The sequence below is a fragment of the Saimiri boliviensis genome, chromosome 14, assembly GCF_048565385.1.
Source record: "Saimiri boliviensis isolate mSaiBol1 chromosome 14, mSaiBol1.pri, whole genome shotgun sequence".
In the NCBI taxonomy this organism is placed as follows: domain Eukaryota; kingdom Metazoa; phylum Chordata; class Mammalia; order Primates; family Cebidae; genus Saimiri; species Saimiri boliviensis.
Genome location: NC_133462.1, coordinates 27273898 through 27291855, shown reverse-complemented (window position 1 = coordinate 27291855; position 17958 = coordinate 27273898). Strand labels below are relative to the sequence as shown.

The following is a 17958-nucleotide window of genomic DNA, read 5'->3' as shown; positions in this document are numbered from 1 at the left end:
AACTACCAAACACTTATAAAGCCATCAGATCTCGTGAGAACTCCCTCACATAGGGAAACTGCCCCAATCATTCAATTATTAACTCCACCTGGTCTCTCGCTTCACAGATGACGATTATGCATTCAAGATGAGAGTTTGGGTAGGAGCACAGCCAAATCTTATTACCAATTTTAAAATTGGTAATGTTAAGTATGATTGGTTGTTAGGCCATGTGAAAACCCTTATACTAATGAAGATCACCTAGAGAAATGCACTGAGTAGCTGGGATTACAGGCATGTGCCACCATGCCCAGCTAATTTTTTTTTGTATTTTTAGTAGAGATGGGGTTTCACCATGTTGATCAGGATGGTCTCGATCTCTTGACCTCGTGATCCACCTGCCTCGGCCACCCAAAGTGCTGGGATTACAGGCGTGAGTCACCGCGCCCGGCCCCTCCCACAAATTTTTAATAGGAGAAATGAGAAACTGAGAACCCCCTAAAGCAAACCAAAGCTCTTCCCATTCATGACCCGGAAACTGCGTCAGGATTCTCCCCTGGCAACCCTCCGGTGGTCCCTAAAAGAGAAAATCTGCAAGAGACCCGGAGCTGCCGGTGCATAGCTGCCCAGAGAGGGCTCCAGGCCAGGGGACAGTCACTGCGCAGACGCCATCTTATTGCTGAAGGGGACTGAGGCGGAGCTGGGCAAGGAGAACTCCGGGAACAGATTGCTGAGTTGACTGCGGGGAGGTCTGAGTCCCCACAGCCACTTCCCCCCCGGTTCCAACCAGCCCCTTCCCCTCTCTTGGGATATCAGACCCAGCACTCACACCATTTCTAGGCTTCCGGGGGATCCTGGCGTCTTAACTGTGGATCTCCAGTACCAGCAGGTCTCACACAGGCTGGACCTATAAGAGCAGCGGACAGCGAAGACAAAACCCGAACTCCGGCTGCAGCGAGAGACAAATCCGCCGCCACATCCCGGAAGCCAGCCTTTCTCCGTGCCTGATTGGACGGTTCCCAGAGCAGCCTCGCTAATTGGATAAGGTTTAAGTCCCCGCCGCCTCAGAGCCTGAATGACAGAAGACATGACCAAATGCTGGCTTGATTGAAGAAAGAGTGACAGCCAAAGGTACAGCCTTTTCAAACAGGGCTTCTTCCCTGAGCTGAGCCAGGCCCACCCCAGAAGGGGTTTGCCTGTAGCCTTTGCGTATTTATAAATAATATACTATATGGCTGCTCACACATGAAAAGAATAAAAATTATTTTTAAAGCTTAGCCTTTATAACCTTCCTGGCTTCTGGTCCTTTGAGCAAGCAGCTTGAGATTGTTTTGTTTTATGATGGAGTTTCGCTCTGTTGCCCAGGCTGGTGTGCAGTGGCGCGATCTCGGCTCACTACAATCTTTTCCTCCCGGGTTCCAGTGATTCTCCTGCCAAGTAGCTGGGATTAAAGGCTTGCGCCACCACTCCCGGCTTTTTTTTTTTTTTTTTTTTTTAATAATCTTGCCGGGCGCGGTGGCTCAAGCCTGTAATCCCAGCACTTTGGGAGGCCAAGGCGGGTGGATCACGAGGTCGAGAGTATCCTGGTCAACATGGTGAAACCCCGTCTCTACTAAAAATACAAAAAATCAGCTGGGCATGGTGGCGTGTGCCTGTAATCCCAGCTACTCAGGAGGCTGAGGCAGGAGAATTGCCTGAACCCAGGAGGCGGAGGTTGCGGTGAGCCGAGATCGCGCCATTGCACTCCAGCCTGGGTAACAAGAGCGAAACTCCGTCTCAAAAAAAAAAAAAATTGTTTGTAAATCTTATTTATTTCCAGAAAATTATTTTCTAAATTGATAGAGAAATGTTAACACATAAAACTGTGTGTTTCACGCTAAGATAGTTTTTTAACCCGCAGTTGTTTGTTTGTTTTCTTTTAAAAAGATAGGGTTTCACAATGTTGGCCAGGTTGGTCTTGAACTTGTGACCTCAAGTGATCCGCTCGCCTCGGCCTCCCAAAGTGCTGAAATTACAAGCGTCAGCCACCGCGCCCGGCCTCCACAGTATTTTTTTACACATCACTGACAGATTCTCTTCCTGCTTTCCCATTCAGTGATGGACGTATTCTAATAAAAAAGGCTTTCCTGGCCGGTCGCGGTGGCTCACGCCTGTAATCCCAGCACTTTGTGAGGCCCAGGCGGGTGGATAACAAGTCAAGAGATCGAGACCATCCTGGTCAATATGGTGAAACCTTGTCTCTACTAAAAATACAAGTTAGCTGGGCATGGTGGCGCGTGCCTGTTCCCAGCTACTCGAGAGGCTGAGGCAGGAGAATTGCCTGAACCCAGGAGGTGGAGGTTGCGGTGAGCCGAGATTGCACCATTGCACTCCAGCCCGGGTAACAGGAGCGAAACTCCGTCTCAAAAAAAAAAAAAAAAACGTTTTCCTAATCAGTAGCAAATACTTTCCAGATTTCCTGTAAACAGAAAGATTATAAATTTTGTTATACTTTAAGAGTAGTTCCTCCATCCCCTTTTAACCACTTGTTTTTTGCACTGACCCAAAGAACTACAATTTCAGAACCATAATGACAGCAGTAATAATAATATATATCACACATTAAGCTCTTGCTTAATTTCATATCTGTTTCTAAGCACTTCATATGGGACACCAAATATACAAACTTAGCACAACCAAGAGAATCCAGAGACAGTATGCATTTCAAGATCTCACGTTTGTTTATAAAAACATATAATATTTAGCGTTGATTATAAGGGTTTCTCATTTAATCCTCACAACAACCTATGAGCTTGCTTGCTAATGGATACTTTGCATACTGTACAAGTCAACTTCCATGTCCTGTAATTCTTCTCTGATCTGTAAAGATTAAGAAACCCAGTCATTCATTCTCCCTTAGGTGTCATAGTTTATGAAATAAACAATGCACTAATGTAAATGTATTAATAAGTTTCAAGAATAAATGGCTCCTACAAGTTGGCAAGGAAACATGTAATAAACATGCAATGCTCCAAACCACAGGTGCACAAGACACCAACATTTCATGTAATAACACATTATAGCATCGTTTATGCTTTTTGTTTTTGCAGTGTCCCTGGTGTTGTAAATTTATACATTATGTAAATGATTCTGTGTATACCTGAGGAAGTCTAGAACTTAAATATTTCATATACATCAGAGGAACACACTGCTACTAGTCATTACTGTGATCTCATTTTCTTTTTATAAGACAGTGGATGAGTAAATATAGTAATATAAAAGCAGTCAAGTGCAGTGGCTCAGCCTGTAATCCCAGCACTTTGGGAGGCTGAGGCAAGTGGATCCCAAGTTCATTTTTTTTTTTTTTTTTTTTTTTTGAGACGGAGTTTCGCTCTTGTTACCCAGGCTGGAGTGCAATGGCACGATCTCGGCTCACCGCAACCTCCGCCTCCCGGGTTCAGGCAATTCTCCTGCCTCAGCCTCCTGAGTAGCTGGGATTACAGGCACGTGCCACCATGCCCAGCTAATTTTTTGTATTTTTAGTAGAGACGGAGTTTCGCCATGTTGACCAGGATGGTCTTGATCTCTCGACCTCGTGATCCACCCGCCTCGGAATCCCAAAGTGCTGGGATTACAAGCTTGAGCCACCGCGCCCAGCCGGATCCCAAGTTCAGAAGTTTGGGACCAGCCTGGCCAACATGGTGAAACCCCAACTCTACTAAAAATACAAAAATTAGGTCTAGCACACAAGTGATGTGATTCTTCTGCCTGGTCTCTGCCTAAAGAGGTCATTTTGACATGTTTCTGGGCCTATCACCATGAGGATTATGACATATCACTTTATCCAGCACCTACATTATGTGACACTCTTTAATGAACCTGTCCACTAGGGTGACTGTGTCATAGAGCTGAGCTCAGCTTCTAGGTTATGGGACTTTCTTCTTTTTTGTGAATAGCCAAAGATGGAATTGCTGCATATCTCTGAGATTCTCACCATGGTGATTCTCTTTCCTGGGTCCTCGTCTTAGAAGGTAATGTGACATATTGCTATACCCAGAACCTAGGTGCTGTGACTCTTGGGCTTTGCCCAAGAAGTGATAGAGATGTATTGCTGGGCCTAGCACCTAAGTGACGTGGCTCTCCTCTCCTTTCAAAGTGCTGCAGACGTTGTGATATATTGCTGAGTTCGACACCTAGAATATGCAACTTTTATGTGCAAGCCCTACCCACAGGGGAATAATGTATCTTTTTATTCATCACCTAGATGATGTGACTCTTCTCTTCTGCCTGAGCTGTGCCAAAGACAGAAAAGAGAAGAAAAGGGGGGCGGGGGACGGAGGGGATGTGGACTCCCGTACTTAGAATTGGGTCATGTGCAAGAATTTTAATTTTATTCTTGTATCATTCTGCATGTGAGACTGTGTTGCACATGCCTCAGTCCAGCAACTAACTGATCTGACCCTTTTGCCTGGGTCCAACCCACAGATGGAATTCTGACATAGTGCTAAACCCAGCATCTTCATGACGGGACTCTATTCCACTGCCTTGGCACTGCCCACAGACAGCATTGTGACATTATCACTGTAACTAGGCCTTATATTCAGTTAATGTGAGTCTGCCCTTCTGTTTTGTCACTGTGCACAAAAGGCATGGTGACGTATCACTGAGCCCCACACCCAGGTTATGTGATTATCCTGCCTGTACCTTGCCCAAATGGCCCACTGTGATACGTTACTGGTTCCAAAACCCAGGTGATGTAACGTTCCTGATTGGGCCCTACAGGAGGCACTGTGACATCGCTGCACCCATTACCCAGGTGATGTGACTTCTGCCTGATCTCTGCTCTCAGGAACTATTCTGACCTATCACTGGGCCCAACATTTAGTTGATGTGACTCTTCTATCCTTTTTAGGTTCTTCCTGCAGGAGAGGTTGTGACATGTCTCTGGACCAAACAGTAAGGTGATGTCACGTTTTTGCCTTGGTCCTGACCCAGAAAGCTTTGTGACATATTGCTGGGCTCAGCACCAAGCTAATGTCTCTTGCCTGGACACTGCCCACAAGGGGCATTGTGACATATCTCTAAGTTCATGAACTATTTGATTCTTCTTGCTTACCTGGTCTTTGCCATTAGAAGAGATTGTGACATGCCTCTGATTCCAGCACCTAGGTGTTGTAACTCCTCATTTGAATGTGCTATGCCCACAGAAGGCAGAGTGACTCATCACCGAGTCCAACACACAGGTGATGTGATACTGCTGCCTGGTCATTGCCCACAGGAGTCACTGCAGCATATCTCTGGGCCCATTACCTAGATGGAGTAATTCTCCTGATTCTGTCCCCATTGGGGATTGTGACATATTCCTTCACCCAATATTTATGTGATGTCCTTCTCCTCTCATGCCTGGACTCTGACCACTGTTGTAATTTTGACATAAAGCTGGGCTCATCTGTCTAGGCCATGTGACAGGTCATGTGACTCTCTTCTTTTATCCTAAGCCCTACTTACAGGGATCACTGGCACATATCTCGGGGCTCCTCACCACAATGATGTAATCCTCATTCTTGGCCTTTCCTTCAGTGAGTACTGTGACATACTGATGGACCCAGCACCTAGGTGAGGAAACTTTTCTACTTCATGGGCTCTGACCAAGGAGGTATTGTGATGTACCACTGAGCCCAGGACACAGTGATGTTACTCTTTTCTCCTGCCTGAGCTCAGCATGAATTGTGTAGTGTAACATATGGCCTATCTTAACAACTATGTGATGCAACTCTTCTGCATGAGCCCTGCCCACAGGTGCATAATATGCTGTACAGATACATAATATGCTGTATCTTTTGTTTATCACCTGGGTGTGATTTTCTGCCTGGGCCCTGCTAATGAGGGTGAATTTAATGTATCACTTGGTCCAGCACCTACATGATGTGACTTTCCTTTCTCCTAGGTCCCAAATATTTGGTGTATTGTGAAATAATGCTGGTTTCAACACCTAGAATATAAGAGGCTCCTGCCTGGGCCCTGCCCATAGGGGGCCTTGTGACATACATATGCATACACTACCTAGGAAATGTCACTCTTTTCTGCCTGCACCCTCCTAACAGAAAAAATTATGAATATCACCGGACCCCACAACAAGGTGATGAGGCTCCTTTGACTAAATCTTGAATACACTAATCAGTGACATATTGCTGAACCCTCAGAAAAGATTGTGACATACATCTGGCCCCAAACTCAGGTAATGTTACTCTCTTGCTGACTCCCAATCCAGAGGAGTAATTGTGACATATTGTGGCCCAGTAGACAGGTGTGGTGATGACTCTCATACCTTCAACTAGCCAATAAGGTAGATACTGTCTATTATAGCCAGGCTTAGGGAAAAGGAAAGATCCTTGGTTCAAAGGTGACACAGGTTTACCACTCTCTTGCATATGATATAAAGCCCTCAGGTGGTACAGAGAGTAGCATCACAGGTTCAAGGTCACAGGAGACATTGTTTCTCTTATGGACACCCTGCTAACCCTTAAAATAGTCATCCTCTGCTAGTCATGTAAGCATGATAAAATAAAGACAAAACAAAATAGTCATCCTCACACATGGATACAACCCACTGGTGAGATCCTGAATCTCACACATAGACACAGTCTACAGATGGAATTGTCAGTCATATGTGAACATCTGGCCACATATGTGATAGTGACCCATTTCTTTTTTTTTTTTTTTTTTTGAGACGGAGTTTCGCTCGTTACCCAGGCTGGAGTGCAATAGCACGATCTCGGCTCACCGCAACCTCTGCCTCCTGGGTTCAGGCAATTCTCCTGCCTCACCCTCCTGAGTAGCTGGGATTACAGGCACACGCCACCATGCCCAGCTAATTTTTTGTATTTTTAGTAGAGACGGGGTTTCACCATGTTGACCAGGATGGTCTTGATCTCTTGACCTCGTGATCCACCTGCCTCAGCCTCCCAAAGTGCTGGGATTACAGGAGTGAGCCACCGCACCCGGCTCATAATGACCCATTTCTAAACCCAGTTCACATGCAGACAAGTACTCTTCTATTTAGACCCAGCAACTAGGGAGGTGTTCACTCCCATACCTGAGCTTAGACTGGCAGGTACAATGATGGGTCCATATCAGCATGAAGGTCTTAATGCAGATTGCAACTCTCATGCCTATCTTATTTTATTAGTTCATTTTCACATTGCTATAAAGAACTGCCGACTCGGGAGGCTGAGGCAGGAGAACTGCTTAAACCCAGGAGGCGGAGGTTGCAGTGAGCCGAGTCCAGCCTGACACCGGGCGACAGAGCGAGACTTGGTCTCAAAAAAAAAAAAAAAAAAAAAGAACTGCCCCAAACCAGATAATTTATGTAAAAAAGAGGTTTAATCGGCCGGGCGCGGTGGCTCAAGCCTGTAATCCCAGCACTTTGGGAGGCCGAGGCGGGTGGATCACGAGGTCGAAAGATCGAGACCATCCTGGTCAACATGGTGAAACCCCGTCTCTACTAAAAATACAATAAAACTAGCTGGGCATGGTGGCGCGTGCCTGTAATCCCGGATACTTAGGAGGCTGAGGCAGGAGAATTGCCTGAGACCAGGAGGCGGAGGTTGCGGTGAGCCGAGATCGTGCCATTGCACTCCAGCCTGGGTAACAAGAGCGAAACTCCGTCTCAAAAAAAAAAAAAAAAAAAAAAAGAGGTTTAATCGACTCACAGTTCCACCTGGCTAGGAAGGCTTCATGAAACTTACAATCATGGCAGAAGGGGAAGCAGGGACCTCCCTCACAAGGTGGCTGGAGGAAAAAAGTGAATGAAGGAGGAACTTCCAACACTAATAAAACCATCAGATCTCCTAAGAACTCACCCACTGTCCCAAAAACAGCATGGAAGAAACTGTCTTAGGATCCAATTACCCTCCTCCCTTGACACGTGGAGATTACAATTGTAGATGAGATTTCGGTGAGGATATAGAGTCAAACCATGTATCTCATAAACTCTTTGGGTGGTACAGAGTACTAACAGAGCCCAGCACAAACGTGACATTGTGACACTAGTATACACACACAGTCAAGAGTAAAGATTGTTGTTCTCTCACATGAGCACGGTCCACTGTTGAGGTTTTACATCTTATATCTAGAGGTAGTCAAAAGTTGCAATGTTGACTCTCATACATGAATTTTGGTATGCAATGTTCAACCTCATACATGGATTTGTTAGGTATGGATTTAGTGACTCTCAAACCAAAATTTAACCCACGTGTCAGGCTGTGATTTATCTAAGGGGACACACTGCCCAGAAAACATTGAGAAGCTGCTGCACAGATCAGTTGAGATTGTGACTCATGTACTTTACCCAACATCCACGACATGCTGACTCTCATACCTGGAACTAGTACAGGTGAGGAACTGGTCATCTCATCTCATTCCTGGAATTTTTTGAAGACGTGATTGTGACATATGTCTCTGTCAAACACCTGATTTGACTCTCCTGCCTGGGCGTGGTTCACAAATAGAATCGTACATATTGCTGGACCCAGGTAGGTGAGATGACTCTATTGTCAAGCCTTGGTGCTTCTTACAGGAAGCACTGTGACATATCACTGGGACTTGCACTTAGGTGATGTAAGTTTTCTCTCCTACCTTTGTGCTGCCCTCTAGGGGCATTGTGACAGATTGCTCATTCTAAAACCAAGGTGATGTAACTCTTCTGCCCAGGCCCAGACTAAAGGGGGGATTGTGACAGCTCTATTCACTCATCACCCAGGTAATGTGCTCTCATCTCTTGCCTGGTTTCTGCTCACAGGAGGGATGCTGACATATCTCCTAAGCTCAGCACCTAGCTAATGTGACACTGCTCTTCTGCCTAGGTTCTGCCCACACAGGAGATTGTCACATATATGATGGACCAGTTCCAAGATGTTACTCATTTGCCTTGGCCCTGTCTTCACAAAGTACTGTGACCTGTTGCTGGGCCCAGGGCCAAGGTTATGTGACTTTCTTGCCTTGATTCTATCAAGATGAGGCATTGTGACATATCTCTGGGTCCATAAAATATTTGATATGTCTTTCTTATCAGGGTTTTTCTTACAAGAGATTGTTACATATCTCTGTGTCCAGCATCTAAGTGATGTGACTCTCCTCTCCTGCCTGGGCCATGTCCACAGATAAAAAAGTGACTTATCTCTGGGCGCAGCACACAGGCAATCTGATTTATTTCTCCTAGTCTCTTTTCACAGGGGGCATTGTGAACTATGCTTTAACCCATCAACTAGTTGATGTAAATCACTTCTCTTACCTGGGCTTTGCCCATAGGGGAGGTTGTAACATATCACATGGCCCAGCATGTAGGTGATGCCATTCTCCTCTGATTGTTACATATTGCTTTTCTCAGCACCTACTTGATGCGACTCTCCTCTCACGCATCGTCCCTGCCCCTTGGGGTGATTATGACATCTAGCTGGCTGTAGTCCCCAGGTTGTGGAACTTTCCTCTTCTTCCTGAGCCTTACCCACAGAAGGCATTGTGCTATACCTTTGGAGCTCCCACCTAGGTGATGTGGCTCTCCTGCTTTGGTCTTCCTCTCAGAAAGTATTGTGATGTATTTCTGGACCTAGAACCTAGATGACGTGACTCTCCTCTACTGTTTGGGCTCTGACCAAGGAGAGATTGTGATGTATCACTGGATCCAGCGCCTAAGGGCTGTGGCTCTCTGCTTTCTCCTAGGCCCTGCATACTTTGCATATGGTGACATATGGCTGGGTCCAAAACTAAGATAACCCAACTCTCTTGGACTGGCAACATTGACAGGTGTATTACCACAGAGCTTTTCCTTTTAGTTTAAACTTGAATCCAACAGCCATGAAAATAGTTATAATTACTAAATGTCACAATGTGGTCATTTTTTCTCCTTTTCCTTTTCTCTTCCTCCTTTCCGTCACTTCCTTTTTCTCTTCTCCTCCTCCCACCCTCCTCCTCACCACCGCTATTTCTCCTCCCCTTATCCTTTCCTTTTGCTTGTTTGCTCTTTTCCCTCCTCCTCCCCACCTGCTCCTCTCCTTTTCCTGTTTTCCACTTCCTCTTTCTCCTCTTCTATCTCATTCTCTTCCTCTTCTCCTCCTGCTCCTCTACTCTCATCCTGTTCATTTTCCTCTTCTTCCTCTCATGCTCTTCTCCTCTCATCCTTTTTCCTTCCACCTCTTCTGATACTCCAACTCCTCCTCTCCTTTCTCCAACTTCTCCCCCCCTTCTACCCCTCCTCTTCTGCTCTTCCTCTTCTCCTGCTTTTCTACTTACTTCTCATCCTTCTCATTTTTCTTCTCCCTGTCCCCTATCTTCCACCTCTTCCTTCTCATTTTCCTTTCCTTCTTCCCCCTCATCCTTTGTTCTTCCCTTCCTCTCCTCTTCCTTTCCTGCTTCGTCATCTCTTCTCCTCCTCCCGTCCTCCCCTCCTTTTCCTTTTTTTCTCTGCCTCTCCTCCTGTCCTCCTCTTCCTCTCCTCCTATTCTCCTCTCCGCCTTTCTACTTTTTTCTTCTCTTCTCCTCTCCTTCTGTGCCTATCCTCCTTTCTATCCTCCTCCTGCTCTTTCTTCTCTTCTCGTTTTTTCTTCTCATCTGCTCTTCCTTTTACTTTCTCCTTCTCTCCCTCCTCCTTTCTCTTCTCCTTCTACTGTCCTCTTCCTCTCCTTCTACTTTTCTCTTCTTTTTTTCCTCTACTCATTTTCTCCTTTCACCTTTTATCCTCCTTTTCCTTCTCTTTTCTCATCCTTTTTTCCTTTTCTCCTTCACCTTTCTCTTCCTTCTCATCTTTTCATCCCTCCTTCCCCCCGCTCTTCCTCTCCTAATCTCCTCTTCCCTCTTTCTTCTCCTTTCCTTCTCTTCCCTTTTCTCTCCTTCTCCTGTTCTTTTCTCTCCTTTTTCATTTCCTTCTCTTCTCTGCCTCATCTCCTCTTCCTGTCCTTCTCTTCCTTCTCGTTTTTCTCTTCTCCTTTTCTTATCACCTTTCTCCTCTGCTTTTTCTTCCTTTTCCTTTTTCTCCTTCTGCTCCTCTCCACCTCATCTTTTCCTCTTTCTTCTGCTCTCCTCCTCCTCTCCTACTTGTTCTCCTTTTCCTCCTGTTTCTCCTCCCGTCTTCCTATTTTCTCCTCCTTTCTTCTCTTCTCCTCCTCCTCTTTTCTCCTTGGCCTCTTTTCCTCCTTTCTTCTACTTCTTTTCAGTTTCTTCTCATCTCTTTTCTCATCCTCCCTTTTTTCTCATTTTCTACTTTCTCCTCTCTTCCTCCTCCTCCTCCTCCTTCTCTCCTTTTTTCCATCCCTCTTTTTTATCTCCCCTCCTGGTCCAGTTATCCTTCTCTCATTTTTTTCTCCACCTCTTCTCTTCTCACTATGTTCTTCCTCCTTTTCTCCTTTTTCTTCTCCTAGTCTTGTTTTCTCCTCCTTTTCGTAGTCTCATTTTCTTTTTTCCTCCTCTCCTTCCTCCACTCCTTCACTCCTACTCTGACTGAGCCACTGGCCATGCCCAGCAGCACCCAGCACATGTAGCGGAAGCCTCTGCAGCACTGTACTAGCACGACTTAATGTGTATCTGTATCAGCTGATGGGGCATTCAGATGGAACCTAAACAGTGCACTTTTCTCCCTTAGTGATATCTGAGGACCCAGCACCATCCCCAAAAGGAATGTTTTATATACCCACCTGCCTGTGCTGATATTTCAACATAGGAAATGCTTTCAGTATTTCAGACTATAACTTCAAGGTGAGTACTATGTGTGATATGTAAGAAGCCTGGATGAAGAGAATAAAATAAGGTTCTGATATATAAGGGAGAGTTATTTTAAAGCGGTCCTTTCACTGTCATGAAATAAGAGAAAAGGTACTTGAAATAATCTTGTTTCGCAAAAGCATCAAAAGTAAAAATGTAAATGATTGCAATTCTAAATGCATGACATTTGCCGGGCGCGGTGGCTCACGTCTGTAATCCCAGCACTTTGGGAGGCCGAGGCGGGTGGATCACGAGGTCGAGAGATCAAGACCATCCTGGTCAACAGAGTGAAACCCCGTCTCTACTAAAAATACAAAAAATTAGCTGGGCATGGTGGCGCGTGCCTGTAATCCCAGCTACTCAGGAGGCTGAGGCAGGAGAATTGCCTGAACCCAGGAGGTGAAGGTTGTGGTGAGCGAGATCGCGCCATTGCACTCCAGCCTGGGTAACAAGAGCGAAACTCCGTCTCAAAAAAAAAAAAAAAAAGAAAAAGAAAATGTGGACAGTATTGACCCAGAACACATTTATCTGAGAATCAACTATTTTTTCTCTTTTCTCTGATTCCTTCTCAGGAAAGATTATCTGAACAAATCACCACCTTCATCTTGAGAATGTGTCCTAAAAGCATGAAGACAAATCTCTGAAGGAAGTAGACTGCTTCAGTAGGACCCAGGAGGCACCCCCAGTACTGTGAGTGCCCCAACTGCAGAAATTGGAACGAGAAATCCTCCTTTCCTGAACATGCACCCGCACTGGAGAAGCTGAAAGTCTGTTTGTGGGAGAAGTTCCTGACTACCTGGAGCTGAGTCAAGTTAGAGAGCCAGGCTGAGTGAAACAGAGGGGTGGGGGAGGCAGCAGGGAGACCCTGGGAGCTCACTGAATCCCCAAAGAGCCCATTCCTGCCTGACACCACAGAGACCCACCAGGAGGGAGGACAGAGGAACAGGAGGTAAAACTCCAAGTGGAGAAGGACTTCCCTAGCTGAACTTTGTAACAATTTGAAAAGGGCAAGAAACCTCCAGGCCAGAATTCAAGGGAAGGCCTGAAGCTGGCTTCCAGATTTTACAGGCAGGGAAGAACTAAAGCCCTTTTCCTTCACAGCTCAAAGGCAGAAAGCCCTGGGCAGTTTTCAAGCCCAACTCACACTCTACCTGAAAACAAACTCAGGGATGTTGTTGGGGGCACAGTGGGAGTGTGACTTGACCTGGTCCTTTGGTTTGCATGAAGCTGAGTGAGGCCTGTGACTAACGCTTTCCCCCACTTCCCTGACACCCTGCATGAATGAGCAGAGACAGCCATAAGTCTCTTATGTACACAACTCCAGTGACCTGGGAATCTCTCCTTCATCCCCCGACAGCAGCCACACCAAGATCCACCCAAGGAGTGTCTGAACTCAGAAAGGCCTAGAACCCCCAACACACACCCAATTGTCCTTCATACCTACCCTGGTAGCAGAAGACAAAGAACATATAATCTTGGGTGTCTTAAGGCCCCACCCACCACTGCTCCCCATCCACAGGGCTGCAGCTGATGTTTTCTGGAAAGCACTACCTAAGGGGCTGAGCATGGTGGCTCACGCCTGTAATCCAAGCACTTAGAAGGGACTGAGGCTCCATCTTCACCTCCTCAAGCAAAACAATTATCAGCCAAGAATTTTGCATCCAGTGAAACTAAGCCTCAAATATGAAAGAAAGATACAGTCATTTTCAGACAAACAAATGCTGAGAGAATTCAGTATTACCAAGCCTCCACTACAAGAACTGGTTAAAAAAAAAAAAAAATCTAAATCTTGAAACAAATCCTGAAAACACATCCAAACAGAATTTTTAAAGCATAAATCAAACAGAATCTATAAAACAAAAATACAAGTTCAAAACCAAAAATAAACAAACAAACAAAAAAAGCCAGGTGTGGTGGCTCATGCTTGTAATCCCAGCATTTTGGGAGGCAAAGGTGGGTGGATCACAAGGTCAAGAGTTAGAGACAGGCCTGGCCAATATGCTGAAACTACATCTCTACTAAATGTTAAAAAAATTGGCTGTACATGGTGGCGAGTGCCTGTTATCCTGGCTACCCAAAAGGCTGAGGCAGGAGAATTGCTTGAACCTGGGAGGTGGAGCTTGCAGTGAGCCAGGATTGTGCCACTGCACTCCAGCCTGGGCGACAGAGTGAGACTCCATCTCAAAATAAATAACACCAAAGTATGCAGGGAACAAACAGCATGATGAATGCAATGGTACCTCACATTTCAATACTAACATTGAATGCAGATGGCCTAAATGCTTCACCTAAAAGACACAGAACTGCAGGATGGATAAGAACTCACCAACTGCCGGGCGCGGTGTCTCAAGCCTGTAATCCCAGCACTTTGGGAGGCCGAGGCGGGTGGATCACGAGGTCAAGAGATCGAGACCATCCTGGTCAACATGGTGAAACCCCGTCTCTACTAAAAATACAAAAAATTAGCTGGGCATGGTGGCACGTGCCTATAATCCCAGCTACTCAGGAGGCTGAGGCAGGAGAATTGCTTGAACCCAGGAGGCGGAGGTTGTGGTGAGCCGAGATCGCACCATTGCACTCCAGCCTGGGTAACAAGAGCGAAACTCTGTCTCAAAAAAACAAAACAAAAAAAAAAAAGAACTCACCAACCATCTGCTATCTTCAAGACACTCACCTAACACATAGGGACTAACATAAACTAAAAGGGGTGGAAAAAGGCATTTCATGCAAATGGACACCAAAAGCAAGCAGGGGTAGCTATTCTTACATTAGACCAAACTTCATTTTATTTTTTTATTTTTATTTTTTTTTTTTTTGAGACGGAGTTTCACTCTTGTTACCCAGGCTGGAGTGCAATGGCGCGATCTCGGCTCACCGCAACCTCCGCCTCCTGGGTTCAAGCAATTCTCCTGCCTCAGCCTCCTGAGTAGCCGGAATTACAGGCACGTGCCACCATGCCCAGCTAATTTTTTGTATTTTTTAGTAGAGACGGGGTTTCACCATGTTGACCAGGATGGTCTCGATCTCTCAACCTCGTGATCCACCCGCCTCGGCCTCCCAAAGTGCTGGGATTACAGGCTTGAGCCACCGCGCCCGGCCTAGACCAAACTTTAGAGCAACAGTGGTTAAAAGAGACAAAGAGAGACATTATATAACGGTAAATGGCCTCATCCAACAGGAAAACGTCACAATCCTAAACATATACACACCTAACAGTGGTGCTTTCAAATTTATGAAATAATTACTAATAGTCCCAAGAAATGAGATAGCCAGTAACGCTATAATAATGGGGAACTTCGGTACTCCACTGACAGCACTAGACAGGTCACCAATACAGAAAGTCAACAAAGGAACAACAGATTTAAACTATACCATGGAACAAATGGACGTAACAGATATATACAATACATTTCATCCAACAACTGCAGAACATACCTTCTACTCAATACCATATAAAACTTCCTCCAAGATTGATCATATAATAGGCCATAAAATGAGCCTCAATAAATTTTTTTTTTTTTTTGAGACGGAGTTTCGCTCTTGTTACCCAGGCTGGAGTGCAATGGCACGATCTCGGCTCACCGCAACCTCCGCCTCCTGGGTTCAGGCAATTCTCCTTCCTCAGCCTCCTGAATAGCTGGGATTACAGGCATGCACCACCGTGCCCAGCTAATTTTTTTTTTTTTTTTTTTTGTATTTTTAGTAGAGACGGGGTTTCACCATGTTGACAACGATGGCCTCCATCTCTTGACCTTGTGATCCACCCGTCTCGGCCTCCCAAAGTGCTGGGATTATAGGCGTGAGCCACCGCGCCCGGCCAGAGCCTCAATAAATTTAAGAAAATTGAAATTATATCAAGCACTCTCTCAGACCACAATGAAATAAAACTGAACTCCCAAAGGAACCTTCAAAACCAGGCAAATACATGGAAATTGAACAACCTGCTCCTGAATGAGCATTGGGTCAAAAACAAAATCAACATGAAATTTATAAATTCTTCAAATTGAATAACCCTAATGGCACAACCTATTAAAACCTCTGCAATACAGCTAAGGTGGTGCTAAAAGTTCATAGCTCTAAATGCCTACATCAAAGGGTGTGAAAGAGAACAAACAGAAAATCTAAGATCACACCTCAAGGAACCAAAGAAACAAGAACAAACCAAAACCCAAACACAGCAGAAAAACAGGAAATAATTAAGGTCAGAGCAGAGCTAAATGAAATTCAAACAAAAAATAACTAAATAAATCAAAAAGCTGCTTCTTTGAAAATTTAAATAAAATCGACTGACAATTAGCAAGATTAGGCAAGAGAAGAGAGAAAATCCTTATAACCTCACTGAGAAATGAAGCGGGAGATACTTAACTGAAACAACTGAAATGCAAAAAAATCACTCAAGGCTACCATAAACACCTTTACACATATAAACTAGAAAACCTCAAAATGATGGATAAATTCCTGAAAAAATACAATCCTTCTAGCTTAAATTGGGAAGAATTAGATAGCATGGACAGAACAAAAACAAATAATGAGATTAAAATGGTGATTTAAAAATTATCAGCCGGGCGCGGTGGCTCAAGCCTGTAATCCCAGCACTTTGGGAGGCTGAGGCGGGTGGATCACGAGGTCGAGAGATCGAGACCATCCTGGTCAACATGGTGAAACCCCGTCTCTACTAAAAATACAAAAACTAGCTGGGCGTGGTGGCACATGCCTGTAATCCCAGCTACTTAGGAGGCTGAGGCAGGAGAATGGCCTGAGCCCAGTAGGCGGAGGTTGCGGTGAGCCCAGACCGTGCCATTGCACTCCAGCCTGGGTAACAAGAGCGAAACTCCGTCTCAAAAAAAAAAAAAAAAAAAAAAAAAAAAAATTATCAACAAGTCCAGAACCAGAAAGATTCACAGAATTTTACCAGACATTCAAAGAATTGATATCAATGTTTTTGACACTATTCCAGAAGAAAGATAAAGAATGAACCCTCCCTTGTGTCTAGAAAAAGACATAAGCAGGCCGGGCACGGTGGCTCAAGCCTGTAATCCCAGCACTTTCGGAGGCCGAGGCGGGTGGATCACGAGGTCAAGAGATCGAGACCGCCCTGGTCAACATGGTGAAACCCCGTCTCTACTAAAAATACAAAAAATTAGCTGGGCATGGTGGTGCGTGCCTCTAATCCCAGCTACTCAGGAGGCTGAGGCAGAAGAATTGCCTGAACCCAGGAGGCAGAGGTTGCGGTGAGCCGAGATCGCGCCATTGCACTCCAGCCTGGGTAACAAGAGCGAAACTCCACCTCAAAAAAAAAAAAAAAAGGAAAACTGTGTAGAGATTTCTTAAAGAACTAAAAGTACAACTACCATTTGATATAGCAATCCCACTACTGGGTATCTAGCCAGAGAAAACGAAGTTATTATCTGAAAGAAATACTTGCACATACATGTTTCCCTCTCTCCCTCCCTCCCTCCTATCCTTCCTTTTTTGGAGACAAAGTTTTGCTCTTGTTTCCCAAGCTGGAGTGCAACCGCACAGTCTCATCTCACTGCAACTCCACCTCCTGTGTTCAAACAATTCTCCTGCCTCAGCTTCTCGAGCAGCTAGGATTACAGGTGCTACAAACACTACAGGTGCATGCCACCACACCTGGCTAATTTTTTGTATATTTAGTAGAAACAGGGTTTCACCAGGCCAGCCAAGCTCATCTCAAACTCCTGACCTCAGGTGATCTGCCCGCGTCAGCCAACCAAAGTGCTGGGATTATAGGCGTGAGCCACCGCACCCTGCGTACATGCATGTTTCTAGAAGCACAATTTACAATTGCAAAATCATGGAACCAACCAAAGTGCCCATTAATCAACAAGCGGATAAAGGAACTGTGGTACATACGTACGCTGGAATACTAAGCCATAAAAAGGAATGAATTAACAGCATTTGCAATGTCGTGGATGACACTGGAGACTATTATTCTAAGTGAAGTAACTCAGGAATGGAAAAGCAAACATCGTTTGAGGGCACAAAGGCAGAATAATAATACAATGGACTTCAGGGACGTGGGGAAGAGTGGAAGAGGGGAGGAATAAAAGACAACATATATGGTGCAGTGTATACTGCTTGGGTGATGGGTGTACCAGGATCTCAGAAGTCACCACTAAAAACCTTATGCAACTAACCAAATACCACCTGTACCCCAATAACTTATAAAACAATAAAATTTTAAAAATATGTATTCTCACACAAACACAATTACTCCATTAT

General features: G+C 45.2%; 1 protein-coding gene across 5 annotated transcripts in view; it reads right to left on the bottom strand.

Moving 5' to 3' along the window:
* Window positions 1–17958, bottom strand: part of LOC101045674 (uncharacterized) — an 80279-nt gene that overhangs the window by 25839 nt on the left and 36482 nt on the right. For all 5 annotated transcript variants that reach the window (XM_074385640.1, XM_074385639.1, XM_074385642.1 and 2 more), the window contains one exon: window positions 811–1050. In XM_074385640.1, the coding sequence (XP_074241741.1) occupies window positions 811–1050 (240 nt within the window). The remainder of the gene's footprint in view (window positions 1–810; window positions 1051–17958) is intronic.